General features: G+C 37.4%; 1 protein-coding gene across 1 annotated transcript; it reads left to right on the forward strand.

Moving 5' to 3' along the window:
* Positions 1-15,600: 15,600 nt before the first annotated feature.
* On the forward strand, positions 15,601-23,409 carry grwd1 (glutamate-rich WD repeat containing 1). Its single transcript, XM_007256480.4, has 7 exons — positions 15,601-15,864; positions 17,746-17,863; positions 18,835-19,015; positions 20,214-20,424; positions 21,383-21,528; positions 22,389-22,580; positions 22,701-23,409. The coding sequence occupies exons 1-7, from the start codon at positions 15,654-15,656 to the stop codon at positions 23,007-23,009; spliced, it is 1,368 nt and encodes a 455-aa protein (XP_007256542.3). The 5' UTR covers positions 15,601-15,653; the 3' UTR covers positions 23,010-23,409.
* Positions 23,410-24,017: the final 608 nt, after the last annotated feature.

Consider the following 24,017-nt stretch of genomic DNA (forward strand, 5'->3'; position numbering starts at 1 on the left):
TGAATTTCTTGCCTCTTAATGTGTTTGAGAGCATCAGTTGTAAAGTTGTGAAGAGTTAGAGTTACAGGTATACAGTGAATAGCTGTTTAAGTAATGTAAAAAAAAAAATTAATAAGTTTGAAAGTATCTTCAAGTGCAGTCGCACAAACCATCAAAAACTTTAGGAGGAAACTGGCACTCATCAGGACTACTCAAGAAAAGGAAGAGTGGAGTTTCCTCTGTTACACAGAATAAGTTAATCAGAGTTTCCAGCCTCAGAAACCGCAAGTTAACAGCTCCCCAGATAATAGAGTATTTTGGTTTATTTAACACTTTTAAGTTACTACATGATTCCTTATGTGTTCCTTCATAGTCTGGATGACTTGTTTATTTACAATACAACGTATGGAAAAAAAATTGAATGAGATAGTGTTCAAACTTTTGACTGATACCGTAATTAGCCGTAAAAAAAACTTTGTGTCAAAGTTTCATAACAATAAACTGTATAAATGCTCTGTTAACATCCATTAACCCTTTCAGACCTGAATATGTCCAGTTTTCTAGTGATGGTAAAAATATCAGAATGCCTTTTTTCTGTTTGTAACAAGATTTAAATAATCAATTAATAATAACTATAAGAACTTTAAGAAATGAACTCATAACACAATAAAAGTGCAACAAAACGTATAAAAAAAATTATAATTTCATTGGATGCAATTTTTAAAGGGTCTGAAAGGGTTCAAGCTTTCTGTTTCAACATTAATGCTATACAATGCAAAGTGCACAATTATTTCTATTATTGTTTTTTTTTTACAGTTAATGTAATCATATATATATATATATATATTTCTTGCTCCAGTGTATTTTTCTGACAGACAGTATTTCTGGAAGGGTCCTGCATTTTTAAAAAATGTTTACATGTTTGGTTGTTGGACGTTAGCCATAATGAAGCTACTTACACTGTATTACCACAGTCAACCTGCCAGCAACAAGTGTTTCCTGTCTGTGTGTGTTTTAATAGAATGTGTGTATGTGCTGTACAGAAAATGTGTGCGTGTCTAATATACAGAATTATAGAATATTTTAGCAGATCTGAAAGATATTGAAAGCCAGTGTGTAAAAGCCAAGTTCAGAAACAGGCGTCTCGTCTCCTGTCCCAAGTCTCTTGTAGCAAAGCTCTTTTTAAAGGACTTTTATTTTGACATTGGCTTCGTAAGTTCCTGAAGTGGTTTTAGGTAGCAGGAAAAGGCTTTGAAATAGACTTTGAATGCTTAATGGAGTTTGCCGAAAACTTCTTAGAACCACTGTAAAGATTAAAATGGAAGTAAAATTGAAAAAGAGCACTGATGTTGTGTTATTTTATTTTGCTATTAAAATCTCCTCTGTCTTTATCTGTGGTAAAGAAACATTTTACACACCTCTGCATACATTTTTCATTAGAACTGCACCAGACCCTCTGAATAAAAACTGTTATTTGGACAATAACATACACAGGACAAAAGCATACCTGTCAAGTCTCCCGTTTTGGCCGGGAAACTACCGTATTTTACTCCTCTACCGTATTTTACTCCTCTTTCCCGCCGTCCTCCGGTTTTAGTATTTTCCCGTAAATTTCCCGTATTATATTAATATTTAAAAAACTTTTTTTTTATTGAGGAGACAGGGCACTGACCACTCTGTGTCTCTTAACCAATCGTGGTGCCTGTTCAAGGAGAAAGTCCCGCCTTTCAGGAGAAACAGCCAATCAGCTTGCTGGTTTTGCGGCGCGTGAAGGAGGGTTAGTGTGGGGAAACCCCCCCACCGCCCCCCGCTGTAAGTTCAGGCAGTTAGTTGGAGCTGCTGATGTTAAACAGATCTGGATATACAGTGATTTTTCTAAAAGACAGGTAACGGTAGGCTAATCATGTAAACTGTCTCAAAATCAGCAGAAGGGTCACACAGGGGGGGGGGGTTGAAAAACTTTGATTGGTTAGAACAACTGTCAGTCAGATAAGAGTCCCATAGCAACTGAAAAACACAGACTAATTTTTTGAATTAGTTGCTGTTTTTATTTTAGTTAATTTATAAAATATATGCTTATAGTTTACAATAACTATAATATATATTTCCTTGTGGACGCACGGTTAGAAGGGCCTTACTGCACATCATTGATATAATATAATATAATATAATATAATATAACATAATAATACACTCTGGAACAGGGTAAATATGGACTCATCAGACCACATAAGAGTCCAGTTGTCCAATCTTTATGCTCTTTAGCGAGTTTTTGCTGGTTAGACCTACGCAATTTTTTTTTATTCATTCTTTATTGGTAGATGATGTTTTCCCACTGTCCTCCCACTTTTTAATAATGCGATGGACAGTTCTTTTTTCTCTGCATTAATGATGCATGTCAATAATTTTACTGTTCTGAAAGAGATAAACAACTTTCCCATGATCACAGGATATATCATTGTTTCCACATGGCTGTTTGACAAATGAGAAGCTACTCACTGCATCAGTTATACAAATAATCACTTATGCAGTAATTATTTAATGGGTGGCTCCTACCTATTTGCTTAGTTAACACATTAATCACTTTACCTCTTTTGTATAACCCGAGTATAATCCTGTATTTGACTCTTTTTACAGAGCCTGGTGACATATTAGCATTATTTACCAGTGTAAACAGGGTATTGCTAGTGGTAGATTACTTTTTATTTATTGGGAAATATGGATTAAATATAGACGCTCTCCACATTCCTCTCTTTCCCTATCCCTATTTTATAATTCTCTCTCTCTCTTTCTCTCTCAAATTAGTTTTCAATCGGTCAACAGCCCTAATAATATAATATTTGAATATAATATTTATTCAATTGTTTAAAATCATTAAAAGAATAACATACAAAAAAATAGCGAGGAAACTATTATATTATATATGTTTATTTGTTTTAGTGACAGCAGCAGATTAGGCAGCGCATGGAGGGCTGCTGGATAAATATATGGTTGTTGTTAAGGTCACTGGGATGGTGGTTGGGGGGTCGGTGCTACTCTGAGATGGGTTTTTGCAGGGTGGGATGTCTGTAATAGAAAAACACACGCTCACTGTTTTCCTAACATTATTTATTATACAGTGTGTATGTAGTCTTTAGCATGAGCCACAGCTTATGTTAGCTCACTGGAGTTAGCAAGAAATATTCAGTACTTTTATAAGTATTAATTACTCTCAGTACTGAAGAGGGGCTTCCCCAGACAGATCAAAGATAATTATTCTAAAACTTCACTAAATCAGTTTTATACCTCAAAATTCTCCAGCTTTAAATTAGGTAACTGTTAAAACTGACACTGACAAATTCCCTCAATTCTACACTCACTTCTACACTCGCACCAACACTTTTAAACCCATTTCTACACTCGACACACTTTCACACTACTTGTGCACTTTACACTTACTTGTACACTTCATACTCATTTCTATACTAATTTACTAATTAACTTCTACACTCAATTATTTGCTCACTTATATACTTCAATTATTTCTACATTCACTTTTACCTTTTTAACTACTTCCTACACTTACCTGAACACTTTTACACTTATTTTTACACTCACTTGTGCATTTCTACACTTATTTCTACAGTCACCTTTTCACTAATTTCTGCTAAAACAAATGTGGGGTTTAAATCAGGCTTGGGCCCATAATGACACTTTATCGGTTGGGCCAGGCTCAGGTAGAGTTGTGCTGTATTTTTTGGGCCCAATCTAAGCTCTGTTCTACACTCATTTACTACACTACACTCTAGACTCTTTTTTTTTAGGTTTTTGTATTTTTGTATTCCACACTAGTAAAAAGAAAGTATAGTTAAGAGCATTAAAAAGTATTTTTAAATTAGGTGAAGAATACTAAAAGAACATTTATTTTCAATTTAATACACTTTATGGCAATACACTTAAATTAAATATCACTTTTCTGTATATCCATAAAATATATTTTTTAAGCAGATATAAGTAGTGGCATTAAATACTGCTTAAAGTTCCTAGTGTAGTTTTTTTTCCAATGTCATTAAGGTGTACACAATATGTGCATCAATATGCAAAGTAGTACATTTACAATATCATTCAAGTGTATTATAAATTATGATGTTTAAAAAAACACATTTAAATCTACTTAATCTACTTTTGCAGGAGTTTCATGACAAAAGCACTCAAAAGCACAGCCTAATGCTTTTAATGCTGTATTTAAATATATAGCTTAATTACAACTGAAATATACTGAAGTTGCCATAAGTGGTTCCAAAATAGTAAATTTAGTATGTATTTAAGTACATATTAATTTTATTTTAATGCTAAAAGTATATACTTTTCCATGTTATCCTTTTTTAAAAAATATACTTTAATGCATTTTTTTACAAGGGCATCACTGAACTCAACCATTCTTATAGGAGGCCCCTGTGCTACACTGTGATCACTGTGATGGGAATGAACAGAGCCATGTCTGGACTGTGGTTATCTAAGGAATTACACATTATTTCAGACAGCTCTCCTTCAGAAAAAGAAAACCACACTGTTTTTCTGGGACAGAAAATGTAGATTGGTGCAGACTGTCCATGTGAAACGTACTGGTGGTGGCCCTCACTACAAAGCCAGAGGCCAGGAACAAGTTATTCATAGACATTATTAAACCTAAACAAGTACAAAAACAGTCCTCAAGCCACCCAAAAGCTTACCCAAATCACTAAGCAAACAGCACATGTTCACATCCCTTCAGCTCTGTCCTTAAAAAGGTCACTGTGCTTCTGAAACCATTTCATGCTCATCCAAATATGATGGAATACGGGTAACATTTTACAATAAGAGACAATTAACAGAATTTATGACATTAATAAACATTATTAATTGACACTAGTTAAGACATTATTAAATATAACACAATGTTAATGCTCAATAGAGTTATAATAATATTTAATTGAGGCATTGGTTCAAAATAATGCATTCATTAATAATATCTTAATAATATCTCAAACAGTTTTAGTATTGTTAATGTTGTTTTTAAATTAATATGGACATGTTTTCTTTGCATTGAGGTCTGAAAGCACCAAGTCTAATATTTTTGTGTTTTATTTATTATTTTTGTTTAATTCAAATTTTCTTATCTACTTATATAGTAGTTATATAGGGTCAGTTTCCCATACTGGGATTAAAAACCTAGTCTGGGAGTACACAGCATTTTTAAATTGTAAGGAAAAGAAAATATAATCTCAAACCATACTTAATCCCTGATTGAGATTCTGACCCTACACCCTACACATTGGGATGATAGGATTTTGGCTCTTGCTCATGAATATTCATACATGAAAACATATTGCCTCTGATTGGCTAAAAGCACTGTGAAGCAGAGAGACAGACAACAGTTAGAAACATTTTAAAATAAAGACATTTTTACACTAATAACAGTCTTTTCCATGTCATATGTTACTTTAGTACATGTGTAATACTCTGCTAAGTGCAGTTCAGCCACTGACCTAGTCTTAGAGTCTCTGTAAAACGCCAAATCCTCCGGAGATCCTATGTAAACCTATTTACTTGCACAGAGGTGGGTAGTCCAGGTCCAGAAAGTAAAAATCCAACCCTGGGGTGGATTTTCCTGATCAACTTGTTTCTCTGAATATTTTCTTTTAATAGCTACTGCAGACAATGTTTCATGTGCAGCATCCGCATACAGCTCAAAGAGACCTACTGTATTTCACAAACAACAACAAAAAGTGGATTTTATCAGAAGTACACCTTTAAATACAGAATAACAATAGTAAAGAAAAGAGTAACTGGCTCTTATTGCCTACAACATTGTTGCTAGGCAGTCAACAATTATAGTCAATATACAGGGGTTGGGCAATGAAACTGAAACACCTGTCATTTTAGTGTGGGAGGTTTCATGGCTAAATTGGAGCAGCCTGGTGGCCAGTCTTCATTAATTGCACATTATTGCACCAGTAAGAGCTTATAGAGTGTGAAGGTTCAATTATCAAGGTAAGAGCACAGTTTTGCTCAAAATATTGCAATGCACACAACATTATGGGAGACATACCAGAGTTCAAAAGAGGACAATATGTTGGTGCACGTCTTGCTGGAGCATCTGTGACCAAGACAGCAAGTCTTTTTGATGTATCAAGAGCCACGGTATCCAGGGTAATGTCAGCATACCAACAAGAAGAACCAACCACATCCAACAGGATTAACTGTGGACGCTGTAAGAGGAAGCTGTCTGAAAGGGATGTTCGGGTGCTAACCCGGATTGTATCCAAAAAACATAAAACCACAGCTGCCCAAATCACGGCAGAATTCAATGTGCACCTCAACTCTCCTGTTTCCACCAGAACTGTCCATCACCACAATAAATTATTGTGGTCTAAAACCAGGTGTTTTAGTTTTATTGTCCAACCCCTCTAACTGAACACACAAAGGAAAGGTTGCCATGGTGAGCAAGACTACACACTGATGGTGAGTTTTGTAATGTACTAAGAAATGTTAGGTACTTATTTAGGTTACTTATTTAAGAGTATTTCAGCTGTTCAATGTAAGCAATGTTCACAACACACTCAAAAATGGGGATTTTACACTAACTCCAGATTTTTCATTAAATGACCATTAAATATGAGTTGTTTCTGTGGTGTTTTTGTTATTTTGTCCACCCCCGCCATTCTGAAGTGAGCCTGAATGCAAATTGATTAAGATTTGAGTGGTTAAACATGTGAGGAGTCAATGGGCGTTTGTGTCCAGTGTGAGTTTGGTTATGGTACTTGTGGTAAGTGTGACGGGAGCAGTGTGACTGACCTCAGCTGCACACGGACGGGAAGATGTTGGCACAAACAACACCAGCCCAACAGAATGCTTTTTGTTCCCACAGAGCCTTCCTTCAGCGGCGCGAAGAAAAACAACAGTAGAGAGAAATGCAAAATGAATGCTCATCTATATGCATACACACACACACACAGACACAGACACACACACAAACACAACAGAGCAAGGAGAACACTAGAAAAAAAGGCCATCGTCATGGGTTACATTAAACTTGTTAGGTTGGCATTTTTTGTTTCTTACATTTGATTGCAGACAGAACAAACCCAAGATATTTTATGATGCATTGTGTAAAATATAAATAAAAACAGAATACAATGCAATACAATTTGCAAATCTCTTTATTGGACCTGCTTTTGCCTCCAAAACTGCCTTAATCCTTCGTGGCACAGATTCAACAAGGTACTGGAAACATTCCTCAGAGAGTCTGATTCATATTGACATGATAGCATCATCAGATTTGTCGGCTGCACATCCATGATGTGAATCTCCCATCCACCACATCCCAAAGCTGCTCTGTTGGATTGAGTGAGATCTGGTGACTGTGGAGGACATTCCAGTCCAGTACAGAACTCAGTGTCGTGTTCAAGAAACCAGTCTGAGATGATTGTGCTCTCTTGTGCTTTATGACATGGCGCATTATCCTGCTGGAAGTAGCATCAGAAGATACAGGTACACTGTGGTCATAAAGAGATGGACATTGTCAGCAACAATACTCAGGTAGGCTATGGCGTTTGAGACACGATGCTCAATTTGTACTAATGAGCCCAAAGTGTGCCAGGAAAATATCCCCCACACCATTACTGCACCACCACCACCAGCCTGAACCGCCTGAAAGCCGATTGGATCCATGCTTTCATGTTGTTGACGCCAAATTCTGACCCTACCATCCGAATGTACCAACCTTCTATTGTCCTGTTTTTTGTGAGCCTGTGTGAATTGTAGCCTCAGTTTCCTGTTCTTAGCTGCAGGAGCTGCACCCGGTGTGGTCTTGGTCTTCTGCTGCTGTTGCCCATCATCCACCTCAAGGTTGTGCTGATGTTCAGAGATGCTCTTCTGCAGACCTTGGTTGTAACAAGTGGTTATTTGAGTTACTGTTGCTGTTCTATCAGCTGGAACCAGTCTGGCCGTTCTCCTCTGATCTTTGGCATTAACAAGGCATTTGCACCCACGGAACTTTTTTCCGCTCACTGGATATTTTCAGATTTTCTTTTTCAGATCATTCTCTTTAAACACTAGAGATGGTTGTGTGTGAAAATCCCTCAATATATACTCAGACCACTATACTATATATACCTGTCTGGCACCAACAACCAAACATGCCACGTTCAAAGTCACATAATTTACTTTTCTTCTCCATTCCACTACACTACGGTGGTCGAGAAAGCCCAACGCAGTGCAAATTGAAAAGCGCTGCAAAAGCACAAAACACATCCATCAAAATTACAACACAGGCGCAGCAAATAGAAAAACGCGCTGCAAATAGAAAAACGCGCTGCAAATAGAACCACAACACAACGGAAGTGAGTCACAACACAACGGAATTTTCCCGGGGGACCTTAAAAGATGCTGTACCAGCTAAGCTGCGTCTTCAGTAACGTCTCGGACTTCACTATGTGTACAAAGGACAATAAGTGGCAAACAAGGCGTTTTGTGAAGCAGAACTTTTAATAATATGCACACAACCGTGGTAATCACAGGTAATAAACATAACTTACTTTTCAGAAGCTTGTTTGCCACTTATTGTCCTTTGTACACAGCTGGTACAGCATCTTTTAAGGTCCCCCGGGAAAATTCCGTTGTGTTGTGACTCACTTCCGTTGTGTTGTGGTTCTATTTGCAGCGCGTTTTTCTATTTGCAGCGCGTTTTTCTATTTGCAGCGCGTTTTTCTATTTGCTGCGCCTGTGTTGTAATTTTGATGGATGTGTTTTGTGCTTTTGCAGCGCTTTTCAATTTGCACTGCGCTGGGCTTTCTCGGCCACCGTACTACACCCATCAAGAGTCAAGAGTTTAATTACTTGAATTTCTTGCCTCTTAATGTGTTTGAGAGCATCAGTTGTAAAGTTGTGAAGAGTTAGAGTTACAGGTATACAGTGAATAGCTGTTTAAGTAATGTAAAAAAAAAAATTAATAAGTTTGAAAGTATCTTCAAGTGCAGTCGCACAAACCATCAAAAACTTTAGGAGGAAACTGGCACTCATCAGGACCACTCAAGAAAAGGAAGAGTGAAGTTTCCTCTGTTACACAGAATAAGTTAATCAGAGTTTCCAGCCTCAGAAACCGCAAGTTAACAGCTCCCCAGATAATAGAGTATTTTGGTTTATTTAACACTTTTAAGTTACTACATGATTCCTTATGTGTACCTTCATAGTCTGGATGACTTGTTTATTTACAATACAACGTATGGAAAAAAAACATTGAATGAGATAGTGTTCAAACTTTTGACTGATACCGTAATTAGCCGTAAAAAAAACTTTGTGTCAAAGTTTCATAATAATAACAATAAACTGATATAACTGTATAAATGCTCTATTAACATCCATTAACCCTTTCAGACCTGAATATGTCCAGTTTTCTAGTGATGGTAAAAATATCAGAATGCCTTTTTTCTGTTTGTAACCAGATTTAAATAATCAATTAATAATAACTATAAGAACTTTAAGAAATGAACTCATAACACAATAAAAGTGCAACAAAACGTATAACAAAAATTATAATTTCATTGGATGCAATTTTTAAAGGGTCTGAAAGGGTTCAAGCTTTCTGTTTCAACATTAATGCTATACAATGCAAAGTGCACAATTATTTCTATTATTGTTTTGTTTTACAGTTAATGTAATCATATATATATATATATTTCTTGCTCCAGTGTATTTTTCTGACAGACAGTATTTCTGGAACGGTCCTGCATTTTTTAAAAATGTTTACATGTTTGGTTGTTGGACGTTAGCCATAATGAAGCTACTTACACTGTATTACCACAGTCAACCTGCCAGCAGCAAGTGTTTCCTGTCTGTGTGTGTTTTAATAGAATGTGTGTATGTGCTGTACAGAAAATGTGTGCGTGTCTAATATACAGAATTATAGAATATTTTAGCAGATCTGAAAGATATTGAAAGCCAGTGTGTAAAAGCCAAGTTCAGAAACAGGCGTCTCGTCTCCTGTCCCAAGTCTCTTGTAGCAAAGCTCTTTTTAAAGGACTTTTATTTTGACATTGGCTTCGTAAGTTCCTGAAGTGGTTTTAGGTAGCAGGAAAAGGCTTTGAAATAGACTTTGAATGCTTAATGGAGTTTGCCGAAAACTTCTTAGAACCACTGTAAAGATTAAAATGGAAGTAAAATTGAAAAAGAGCACTGATGTTGTGTTATTTTATTTTGCTATTAAAATCTCCTCTGTCTTTATCTGTGGTAAAGAAACATTTTACACACCTCTGCATACATTTTTCATTAGAACTGCACCAGACCTTCTGAATAAAAACTGTTATTTGGACAATAACATACACAGGACAAAAGCATACCTGTCAAGTCTCCCGTTTTGGCCGGGAAACTACCGTATTTTACTCCTCTTTCCCGCCGTCCTCCGGTTTTAGTATTTTCCCGTAAATTTCCCGTATTATATTAATATTTAAAAAACTTTTTTTTATTGAGGAGACAGGGCACTGACCACTCTGTGTCTCTTAACCAATCGTGGTGCCTGTTCAAGGAGAAAGTCCCGCCTTTCAGGAGAAACAGCCAATCAGCTTGCTGGTTTTGCGGAGCGTGAAGGAGGGTTAGTGTGGGGAACCCCCCCCCGCCCCCCGCTGTAAGTTCAGGCAGTTAGTTGGAGCTGCTGATGTTAAACAGATCTGGATATACAGCGATTTTTCTAAAAGACAGGTAACGGTAGGCTAATCATGTAAACTGTCTCAAAATCAGCAGAAGGGTCACACAGAAAAGGGGGGGGGGGGGGTGGGTTTGAAAAACTTTGATTGGTTAGAACAACTGTCAGTCAGATAAGAGTCCCATAGCAACTGAAAAACACAGACTATTTTTTTGAATTAGTTGCTGTTTTTATTTTAGTTAATTTATAAAATATATGCTTATAGTTTACAATAACTATAATATATATTTCCTTGTGGACGCACGGTTAGAAGGGCCTTACTGCACATCATTGATATAATATAATATAATATAATAATACACTCTGGAACAGGGTAAATATGGACTCATCAGACCACATAAGAGTCCAGTTGTCCAATCTTTATGCTCTTTAGCGAGTTTTTGCTGGTTAGACCTACGCAATTTTTTTTTATTCATTCTTTATTGGTAGATGATGTTTTCCCACTGTCCTCCCACTTTTTAATAATGCGATGGACAGTTCTTTTTTCTCTGCCTTAATGATGCATGTCAATAATTTTACTGTTCTGAAAGAGATAAACAACTTTCCCATGATCACAGGATATATCATTGTTTCCACATGGCTGTTTGACAAATGAGAAGCTACTCACTGCATCAGTTATACAAATAATCACTTATGCAGTAATTATTTAATGGGTGGCTCCTACCTATTTGCTTAGTTAACACATTAATCACTTTACCTCTTTTGTATAACCCGAGTATAATCCTGTATTTGACTCTTTTTACAGAGCCTGGTGACATATTAGCATTATTTACCAGTGTAAACAGGGTATTGCTAGTGGTAGATTACTTTTTATTTATTGGGAAATATGGATTAAATATAGACGCTCTCCACATTCCTCTCTTTCCCTATCCCTATTTTATAATTCTCTCTCTCTCTTTCTCTCTCAAATTAGTTTTCAATCGGTCAACAGCCCTAATAATATAATATTTGAATATAATATTTATTCAATTGTTTAAAATCATTAAAAGAATAACATACAAAAAATAGCAAGGAAACTATTATATTATATATGTTTATTTGTTTTAGTGACAGCAGCAGATTAGGCAGCGCATGGAGGGCTGCTGGATAAATATATGGTTGTTGTTAAGGTCACTCGGATGGTGGTTGGGGGGTCGGTGACTTGGTGCTACTCTGAGATGGGTTTTTGCAGGGTGGGATGTCTGTAATAGAAAAACACACGCTCACTGTTTTCCTAACATTATTTATTATACAGTGTGTATGTAGTCTTTAGCATGAGCCACAGCTTATGTTAGCTCACTGGAGTTAGCAAGAAATATTCAGTACTTTTATAAGTATTAATTACTCTCAGTACTGAAGAGGGGCTTCCCCAGACAGATCAAAGATAATTATTCTAAAACTTCACTAAATCAGTTTTATACCTCAAAATTCTCCAGCTTTAAATTAGGTAACTGTTAAAACTGACACTGACAAATTCCCTCAATTCTACACTCACTTCTACACTCGCACCAACACTTTTAAACCCATTTCTACACTCTACACACTTTCACACTACTTGTGCACTTTACACTTACTTGTACACTTCATACTCACTTCTATACTAATTTACTAATTAACTTCTACACTCAATTCTTTGCTCACTTATATACTTCACTTATTTCTACACTCACTTTTACCTTTTTAACTACTTCCTACACTTACCTGAACACTTTTACACTTATTTTTACACTCACTTGTGCATTTCTACACTTATTTCTACAGTCACCTTTTCACTAATTTCTACTAAAACAAATGTGGGGTTTAAATCAGGCTTGGGCCCATAATGACACTTTATCGGTTGGGCCAGGCTTGGGTAGAGTTGTGCTGGATTTTTTTGGGCCCAATCTAAGCTCTGTTCTACACTCATTTACTACTCTACACTCTAGACTCTTTTTTTTTTTTAGGTTTTTGTATTTTTGTATTCCACACTAGTAAAAAGAAAGTATAGTTAAGAGCATTAAAAAGTATTTTTAAATTAGGTGAAGAATACTAAAAGAACATTTATTTTCAATTTAATACACTTTATGGCAATACACTAAAAAAATACATTAAATATCACTTTTCTGTATATCCATAAAATATATTTTTAAGCAGATATAAGTAGTGGCATTAAATACTGCTTAAAGTTGCTTAAACCATTCTGATGCTCGGTTTGAACTTCAGCAGATCATGTTTGCCATGTCTACATGACTAAATGCATTGAGTTCCTGCCATGTGATTGGCTGATTCGACAAATTGCGTTAATGTGCAGTTGGACAGGTACCTAGTTCCTAATAAAGTGGACGGTGAGTATTCAATTAAATTTACTACATAGGCAAAAAGTTGGAACATGGTCATCACCTTTTCTTTAACAACAATAAGCATTTAGGAACTGAAGACACTCATTGTTGAAGTTCTTTTTTGCTTGATATACAACTTCAGATCTTTTAACAGTCCGGAGTCTCTGTTGTATTTTGCTCTTCATAATATTCCACACTTTTTCAATGGGAGACAGGTCTGGACTGCAGGCAGGTCAGTCTAGTACCCGCACTCTTTTACTATGAAGCTGCTGTAACACATGCAGATTGTGGTTTAGCATTGTCTTGCTGAAAAAAAAGCAGGACGTCCCTGAAAAAGACGTTGCTTGGACGGTTGCTTGTACATTTCAGCATTAATGGAGCTTCACAGATGTTTAGGTTATCCATGCCATGACCTCTAACACCCCCCCATTTCATCAGAGACACTGCTTTTAAACTTTGCACTGAGAACAATCCGGACAGTCCTTTTCCTCTTTGGCCAGGAGAACACGAAGTCTATGATTTCCTAAAACAATCTGAAATGTGGACTCGTCAGACCACAGGACACTTTTCCGCTTTGCGTCAGTCCATCTCAGATGAGATGGGTTTTTTCCTGGAATGTCACCTCCAGATTGTGACACTTCCTTTCTGTCATCTCCTCAGTGATGATGCTACAGGGACAGAATGTTCATTTTATAGGGGGTAAATTGAATCGTGTGACAGGGTTGAAAACACACTGGAAATGTGGGTTGAAATTACTTCTTTTTAAAGGGAAACTATATGTTTAATTAAAATTGACAAACGAATTTGTTAGCAGCATTAATTGTTCTTATTTCTTTTAATTTGTCTGATATTCATTGAAAATGTATTGATGGTCATTTGGGGACGTGTGACTATTAATTTTTTTAAAATAATGTAATTTAATTGTTTTGTTTCATAATGCAAAGACACTTATTTCTTCGTAAATAATAAGTTTAAAAGGTTAGGAATCTAAATGGCACCTGATTCAGTGAATCATCCTTATTATTTTGAGTGCACTGTGCCCAACAGCTCGCTCTCTCGGGAGTCTGTCTCTATGGGGCAAAATATTTAAAGCTGCATATTTGGCTAAGTTGAAGGAAAGCTTTCCCAGGACCTTCAGCACAGTCACAGACACAACAGTTCTGTTCCATCAGAAACAGAGCAGAATTCTTTGGTTAAGAATCAAAGCAGAACGGTTCAGGCGGGCGGAGATGAGTAACAGGTTCCACAGAAGCTGTTAAACATGTTCAGGTCAGATGTGCGGTTGAGTTGGTTGAGTTGAACGTATCTGCAGATGTGTGCTGAAGGAAGTGAGGGGAACGCCACATCTGAGCAAACCACGGTTCTTTTCTCCGAAGTCTGCAGTCATGTCCGTTCATGGAAGCACCAAAAATCTTCTCACATACACACGTACTTACAGACGAGACCTAGATAGCAAGAGTGTGCTGAACTTTAAGTTTCCCATCTTAATGCATTTAAATAATGTTGATCTCCAACAGCAGAATGTATTTATTTGTGCCCATTAGTTTTACACTGGTGCAACATTGATTTCGCTTGAGCTGGAGTTTTTAAATTAACTTTATATTTTTCAAAAAAACTTTTATTCCAGTGCCACATTATCAAACTAGAGAGTGCAGTTTCTACAGAAAATGTGTGATTGCAGCTCAGCGGTCTTCGTGTGGTTGCTGCTAAGGTGTTGCTGTTGGTTATGTTTGGTAGGTTATATGTTGCTATGGTATTGGTTTAGATGCTAAGGTGTTGCAAAGTGGTTGCTAAGGTGTTGCTATGGAATTGGTGTTGGTGTCTAAGGTGTTTTAGGTGTTTGCTAATTTGTTTCTAAGGTACTGCTGTTGATCGCTAAGGTGTTTGTAAGTGGTCGCTAAGTGGAAAGCTAAAACAGGATTTTGGTTAGTATGATGATGCTAGGTGCTCAATAGTTGCTTATACATTGCTATGGTTCCTATTGTATTGGTATCGCATTAATAACCTAAATATTTTTTTATACTTTGAGAAAGTTTTGTGCAATTGGACTTTTATCTTATATTAGCCATTCGTAAGCCAGCTAATGGGGCTCCATATATTTTTCAAATTAAAAAAAAAATACATAATATAGCAGTATTACATAATTTACTACAAACTATAGGTTTTGGTGTAATGGAGTACTTTTAATTTTATTTTAACCAACTGTTAACCGGCTTTAGAGGCCCCTTATTATTATTATTATTATTATTATTATTATTATTATTATTATTATTATTATTATTATTATTATCATTATTATTGTTGTTGTTGTCATTATTATTATTATTATTATTGTTGTTGTTGTTGTTGTTGTCATTATTATTATTATTATTATTATTATTATTATTATATTAACATAAAATTGAACGATGTAGGATTAGGAATGTTTGGTGTAATTGTGGACTTTTATTTTATATTAGCCAGTTGTTGGCAAGCTAAGGAAGCTCCTTATATTTCTTACTTTTTTATTTTAAACATCGCATTATTATCCTGCATCATTTAATACATTCTGTAAACCTTTTGGTGTAACGGGGGACTTTTATTTTATACTATCCAGCTGAAGCGGCTCCGGTCGTGACGTTACTGCGCAGTGTTGTCTTCTCGAGCTTCTGGTGAACATGGCGGCGCCCGGAGAGCACGCGTGTGAGGATGGAGAGATGGAGGAACTGGAGGAGCAGGAGGAGCAGGACGGCATGGAGGAGGAGGAGCAGGAGGAGAACAGCGGCGAGGGGATGAAGGTGTTTGTGCCGGGGCAGCAGCCGCTGGAGCCCGGCCAGGAGCTGGAGATGGACCGCTCCGCTTACCGCATGTACCACGAGTGCCAGACAGGTACCAGGACTGCACGAGCAGAGCACTCATTAATACTGATCTGTGTCGATCAGTTTTTCATCTGATCATTTAACTTAATCGATATGTCAGCAGTGCTGTCTGGTGGGTAATAATAGCTGTTAGTGCACGTGGGTGTGTTTACTTTAGTTAAAGTTTGGTTTGTTTTTGGTTGTCTAGAGTTCCACCTTAAATTTAAGGTGGAATATTTTTTTTATCTATTTATTTTACAAACAAACAATTATACAGTGGTACAGACAGAATTGTCAGGTAGAAAATAACATCAGTCCATGTTTTTTATAGCAGGATTGGGGAAAAAAAGTCTGAGTTCTCCACAGATTTCTGTGTGGAATTTGTCCCACTTTTGGTAAAGACAATTCCAATAAGAACTAGGGATATCAAATAGGTATTTACAACAAAAAAATCAGCAGCAAAAAGGAGACATTTAAACCTTATTGGATAAAATACTTGAGATCATGCACCGAGTTGGAAGTACTGAGTATCTGTAGTAAATACTCAAGAATCAATATGAAAGTATTGAAAGTAACGATACCATGGTTTATCGTGCCAATCGTGTCCGATTATCATGTTTAGAACGAGTCTTATTTAGTCAGCTCATTTTAGGTGAAAATACTCTAGGGTCAGTAATGGTTTATTGACCTCTTTATATTTAAGTATTCTATTTTTTTTTTTTTTTTTTTGGAAGAATCAGCCAAACCCATAGCCCCCCTTAATCACTAGCCATGCCTCCAACATAAGGAAGGTGAAGATAAGCACACACACACACCTCCGACGATACTTGTGAAGTCTGGGAAATGGGATAATTGGTGCTGGTGGAGCTGCAGCTCATGGTAAACTTGCTCCATGCTTTTGTCTATTACTACAGAGACAGGAGAAACCACTAATTGTGGGATTTAGAACGTTGAATGTATAATGAGCTAATATACAGTGATTATGGGGGCTATTTTGTCCCTTATCTAGTGTTTAATTCAATTTAACTAAATTTTTATAGCGCTTTTTACAACAAAGATTGTCACAAAGCAGCTTTACAGAGTAAAACAGGTCCACGCCTCTTATGAGCAGCACCACAGAGATGCCAATTTTATGGTGACACAGTGGCAAAGAAAAACTCCCTTTAAGAGGAAGAAACCTTGGAAGGAACCGAGACTCAGTCAGAGGAGCCCATCCTACTCGGGTTGACCCGCTCAGTACAAACAAGTAACAAACAACAAACAAATAACAGAACAAAACAACAGTACAGAGAATTAATGTGAGCTATAGCTAATGTAACAGGTACTAATTTATGAATATAAGAATGTGATGGGCACAAATTATAGAGCTATGGCTAATACAGAAACAGATACTGAGTGTGTTAATGGTAATCAGTGCAGGGTTGCAGAGCCGGAGTACAACACAGCGGGCAGTGGAGAGCCAGCCTTGGAACATCAGGAACAGCATCTTCAAACATGTAAAAGAGATAGATAGAGAAAACAGAAAGGAAAGAAAGAGAAACAATGTTTACATTTTTGAAGACAGGGAGAGAAAGCAGAGTTTGTCGATTATGTCGACTAAACGCTGCATTCCTACAGCTGAGCCATGTGCTAAAATCAAGTGACTTAAATTAATGTATTTTATTTTATTATGTATTGTTATTGTGGTACCCAACAGCTATATTGCACACCCGTAATAGAAAACCAACAAAAACAAAGCATTTTCACACTACTTACCTGTTTATCACCTTCACACTCAGGTGGCTTCATACGTAGCTGGCGAACATGAACATTGATGAACATGTCCTTGAGACACCACTGTATAGAATTAAGTTTCTCTCTCTCTCTCTCTCTCTCTCTCTCTCTCTCTCCCTCTCTCTCTCTTCCTCTGCAGGTGCTCCATGTCTGAGTTTTGATGTTCTGCCCGATGGTGAGGGAGACAGTAGAGAGAGTTTTCCTCTCTCTCTGCTGTTGTGTGCTGGAACCCAGGCAAACACGGCGCTCGCCAACAGGTCAGTCAGCCAATATATGAATTAACTTCCTTCAAAACTACATGATGAATTTTTTTTTATTAAAACTTTTGACAGATTACTCATTTAATGCAGGGAAAATGTCTGTGTTACTGTACAGGATAGAATACTCCTAAATAAGCAAATAACAAGAATTAGGGCTTTATTGGTGTCAGTTTCACGGAATCTGGCACGAGACACCTTGATCTGGTCTGCTGGACCTCGTGTTCCCACCCGCACATCCCCACCTTCATGGTTTAAACTGCAGAGCAATGTAGTCACACGTTTACGTGCTGATGCAACATGCCAAAATTTTGTCATAGGTTGCCAGGTTTGTACAGGACCTTCGGTGGGATTGCCAGTTAAATACAGAAACCTCACAGGGGGGGTTCTGACAATAGTTCTAAGGTCTGAAGAGACTTAAGAGATCATCCAGGAAAAAAGTTGTTGGGTTTTTGGTAAAAACCAGCTGCAGTACTTATATACTGTTCTGTATTTTACTGCATATGAAAAATCATACATAATTCTTAATCAAAATAAATTCAAAATTGATTGACCTCCGTTACAAGATGATTACTTACAAAATATTTAAAGTATTAGCTAGCTGCAGTTAGCAGTGCAAAATTTTAATAGATAAATAAATTAAATATATATATTCTTAAAATATTCTCTCGTTCCTGAGAACCTAATTTCATGTCTCATCTTGTGAGATGAGTGTCTCATCACACCTATAACAACCAATACTCTTCAACGCAGGTTTACACTATTCATTTGAATAACCCCACCACGTGGAGATTTACTTTTAGTAAGTCTAATTGGTCATTCTAATTGGGGAGTTATTCCGAGGGAGTTTAAAGAGCCTATATTTTCTTAATAATATCTATATTTGATTCCACATATTGGTAATTTGCACAAACAATACTATATATATTTTAGTATTGATATTTTGTCCCACCAAATCTCTCTCTGTACAGACTCATAGTCATGCGCATGCACAACCTCCACGGCATAAAGGAAAACGACAACAAAGAGGGGAAGAAGGAGAGCAGTGATGAAGAAAGTGACGATGATGATGATGAGGAGGAAGACGAGGACAAGAAGCCTCAGATGGAGCTCGCCATGGTGCCCCATTATGGAGGAATAAACAGAGTCAGAGTGAGTCGACAAATCCGTTGTATTTTGCTTGGGTTGTGTGCTAAGTTTTATTAAATCATAGGCAATTTAATGTTTAAATAATTTCGTATGCTTATTCTGAAAGACTGTAAGTGTAGGGGGCGCTCTATAATGATTTATAATATTTATATAACCCACAATCTCTGAGAGGCTTAAATACACTATTGTAAGCATAGGGCCCGCTCTAAAATGCTCTGTAATTTTTCAATGATCCACACTCTCATTGTGACACACTGTAACACACAAAATGAAGTGTAAGGGGCACTCCATATTAGGGGTGGGCGATATGGCTCTAAAATAATATCACAATATTTCATGGTATTTTCACGATAACGATTCTTCTGGCGATATGACAAAACACTGAATTAGAAAAATTATTTTAAATTTTATTATTGCATGCAATATGATATGACTAACTGAGATTTTGATTTGTAACAGAAGTCAATGATCCAGAATGTCTTGATGCTAGTAATGCACTCCAAGTATCTCCATATATCCAGCATTAAAGTAAAATATATGATACTGGACAGATATATAATGGGAAATGAGAACAGTGAATTTTTCTTTTGCTAAAAACAGATAAAAATAGTACTCTGATGTGATAATTAGGGGTGGATGATTTGACACGAAATTTCAGGGTATAATATCGTTCACGATATTCAACATTTTTGACAATATTATCATGTACGATATGATATGGCACACCCCTACTCCATATCACACTATATTATTGGAATGATACTAATTAGGGCTGCACCATATATCGTTTAAGCATCGCCATCACGATGTGTGCATGCACAATTGTTACATTGCAGGACTTGCGGTGTCACCTAAGGCAATTAAGTCAAACACATAATCTTTTGAGCAGATATTTCACGCAAAATCACGCTTTTAATCCCAAAAAGGTAAAACACATTTATTTCCCTTTTAAAGGGCTGAGTATTGTTGTTTAGCTGACATCATGGGCCAGTATATGTATATGTATTTTGACTAATATATATAGCAATGTTCAGTTTTTCCAATATTGTGCAGCCCTAATCCACACGCTCATTCTGACAGACTGTAATACACTACTGTAATTGCAGGGGGCGCTCTATAATGGTCTATAATGTTCATATGATCGACACACTAATTCTGACGGACTAAAATTTGTTTTCTTCTCCTCCTTTTGCTTAATCAGGTAACCAGGCGAGGTGAGCAGTCATTGGCTGCCGTGTGGTCAGAGAAGGGCCAGGTGGAGATTTTTGACCTTCGGCCGCAGCTTGAGGCGGTTTATAATTCTTCAGTCATGGCGGCATTCATCAAGCAGAACAAGGAGATCACACCCTTATTTAGTTTTTCTGGTCACATGGCTGAAGGCTTTGCTGTTGACTGGTCTCCAAAAGTACCAGGTGAGTGAATGCATTGGTATACAGAAACAGTCAAAAGTTTGGACACACCTTCTCATTTAATGTTTTTCTATAATGTTTTAATTTTCTACATTGTATATTAATAGTACATGAAAGACATGAAAACTATTAAGGGATACATATGGTATTATGTAGTAAACAGTAAAAAAACAAACAAAAAAAAAAAAACAATCACAATCCCCTGATCTAAACCTGATGAACTGAGTTCTTGATTTGAGGTGATTTAATTGGGATGAGCTGGAGCTTAACAGCATGAAGGAAAGGCAGTAACTATTGTTCAGCACCTCCAGAAACTCCTTCAAGATGCTGAGAAAACTATTCCAGTTGTACCTCATAAAGACACTGAGATTAAAATACCAACATTTTGCAGATCTGTCTTCAAAGATAAATGTGGCTACTTAGCAGAATCTAAAGTATAAAATATATTCTGGATTGTTTAACAATCCAGCCTTTAAATTTAAATTGACAATGTAACAAAAAATTAAAAGAAAGAAAACACACTGAATGAGAAGAGATGTGTCAACTTTTGACTGATACTGTATAGTATGTAGAGTTGGGCAAAATGTAAATATATTATCATATTGTGATACATTTTGGGCTTTTTGGGCTACTTTTAATACTAACCACGGCCCACCTGTGCTGTGTATTTGTGTGGCAACTTTATATTGTCTGATGGGTGGGTTTTAGACAGAGTTTGGGCTTAATATTTTGCTGAACCTGGCAACCCTGCTCTTAGTGAATGTAGTGAATGTGCATCACTTCAAAGACAGTAGAAGCACTATATATGTGGGATATGTTTAAATGTGTAATAATAATGTGATTATAAGCAAGTGTTCCTCAGGAGGGAAGTTTGAATATCTCTGCTCAGTTAAATCCCTCTGTGTGAGTAAGTGTTGTATTGTGTACTAATGTATTGTGTGTGTTTTTGCTTGTCCTGAAGGCCGTCTGGTGAGCGGAGACTGTAAGAAGAACATTCATGTGTGGGAGCCGAGAGAGGGCGGAGTGTCCTGGCAGATCGACCAGCGGCCGTTCAGTTCACACACCAAGTCTGTGGAGGACCTCCAGTGGTCACCCACTGAAGCTACAGTAAGTCAGAAACAGGAAGTTGTTGGTTCTGGTTGCTGAATTAACTGCATTGATTTGGAAATGTGATCAAAATACCGGCTTCTGGCTGTACAGACTGGGAAAATAATAATCTGAACTGGCAGTTTGAACAAAGCTGAAGTAGTTTATTTGTATTAGGATTGTATAAGTTCAAATTACCAGGCTTAAGTGACTTGTTTGCTCAGTGTGCCTCAGATCTGATTTTTTCATTGCTGTGTGAATATTCCAAATTTAGTTTATTTTTTTCAAATCACATTTAAGTCCCTTTCATATGTGGGCCTAAATCAGATATGTATCCTATCCATGGACATGCGACATGAATATTAACAGTCAAATTAGGATTAATGCAACATTTTGCTTTTATGTATGTGCTACATGCTTCTCTTTCATACCCACACTTTTATCTCTTGGTGCAGCTGTGCAGCTATAGCTGCAAAAACAGCAAAAGCAAACCACCTGGCCTTTTTTCACCTCCTCAACCTGAGTATATACCAGCTGTTTACTCTCCTCCACTCCAGCAAAAGATGCTCCACATATGAGCTGCTAACCCATCCATTTCCCTTTATAAAGCTACAAGTCTCTCGTCTCTCTAATATGACGATTTTTGTTGTTGGTCACGAAGACAATGTTTATACGCATATGAATGTGCACACGGAGACGTTTCAGGAACAGATTCATTCATGTTACACACAGATACAAATCATTACATTTGTGAATGTGAACCATCAAGATAACCAAATCTGATCTGAGCAAAAAATCGGATTTGAGCAATGTGTCTTGTAATGTGAACATAGCCTTATAGATTCTGCATTATTAAGTCGCACACTTCTGATTGGTAACAGGTGTTCGCCTCCTGCTCAGTGGATCAGTCCATTCGTGTTTGGGACATCAGAGCTCCGCCCAACTCCATGCTTTCAGCCAATGAGGCTCACTCTTCAGACGTCAACGTCATCAGCTGGAATCGAACCGAACCCTTCCTGCTGTCTGGAGGAGACGACGGGCTTCTGAAGGTGTGGGACTTGAGGCAGTTTAAGGTGAGCAGAAACGCAGTGATGCCTATTATCACGCAGAATAAGGTGGATTTAATTAATAGATCATTTAATTAATAGATCAAGTAGTTTTAATTCTCATTGGCTCTTCACTCTCTCCCTCAGTCTGGACGGGCGGTGGCCAGCTTCAAGCAGCACAGTGCTCCAGTGACCTCAGTGGAGTGGAACCCTGTGGACTCCAGCGTGTTCGCCGCCGCCGGAGCAGATGACGTGGTCAGCCAATGGGATCTGTCTGTAGAGTCATGTGACATGGGCGAGCGGGCAAATGACGTAAAGGATCTTCCGCCACAGCTGCTGTTTCTCCACCAGGGTCAGACAGAGGTCAAGGAGCTCCACTGGCACCCACAGCTCCCTGGAACACTTATCTCGACAGCGCTGTCCGGGTTCAACGTCTTCAGGACTATCTCTGTGTGAACATCTATCTCTGTGTGTGTGAACATCTCTGTGTGTGCGGGGGTGTATCTGTGCCTTTTTTCAGGAGCACAAATGGACTTCAGAAGTTTCATAGCTAATAATGTAGCTAGCGCCTGGTCCAGGTTCCTGTATTCCACCAGTCACTGCGCTTGTTACAGGATACCGTATATACTGGCCTGCATTTATAGGACTGCATTAGCAGGCGCTTTGGTGGTCTATGAAGACGGTCTAGATTGGATACCTAGTCTCCAGACTATGGAGACTAGTGGGATCCACAGATAGTGTAAGACACGTACAGTGGCTTTTTTTTATTGGCTGTCTGTGCTTTTTGAACTTTACTCCACCTCCATTGTTCATCTGTGTCATGAAATCTGATTAAAACAAAATGTTTCCACATTGACTGGTTGTTCATTCAATGGTCATTTTAAACACACACTTTTCCTTCAAAAGGGATACATTATACCTATTTCTACACACGTTAGACTAGGTATCTGGGCTGTACAAAACATGTTCATTAAGTTTGTTGCACAAAATCAGTCTCGCATTAAGAAAGATCTCACCAGCTTTATTCTTGTCAATTTTGGTCCCTTTCAGAAGGAGCTGTTTAAGGGCTCTGTCACCTTTATGCCAATAAGCTGTTGCTGACCACACCCTAAGTATTTGTTGAGTGTTTACCACACCTTAGTGTTAGCTTGTGCTAAATGGCAAAACATGAACAAACTACACAGGGTAATGCTCTGCGTTCCAACTCTCTACCACTGACTCTACTGTGCACAAGAAGAGACCAATCAGGATGTAAATCTCACTCGCAGAGTGAAGTACTGTTTCTTTTTTTCTTCGCACTATAAGGTGCACTTAAAATCTTTTTATTTTCACAAAAATCAACAATGTGCCTTTTAATCCAGTGTGTCTGATTTATGAATTCTACCAGTCAGGTTGTAAGGAGCAGTAAAGCTACTTTGCCAAATTAAAGTGTTTTTCAGAAGTTTAAATGTAGTTCTCCAACAC

This window comes from Astyanax mexicanus, chromosome 6 (assembly GCF_023375975.1).
Source record: "Astyanax mexicanus isolate ESR-SI-001 chromosome 6, AstMex3_surface, whole genome shotgun sequence".
In the NCBI taxonomy this organism is placed as follows: Eukaryota; Metazoa; Chordata; class Actinopteri; order Characiformes; family Acestrorhamphidae; genus Astyanax; species Astyanax mexicanus.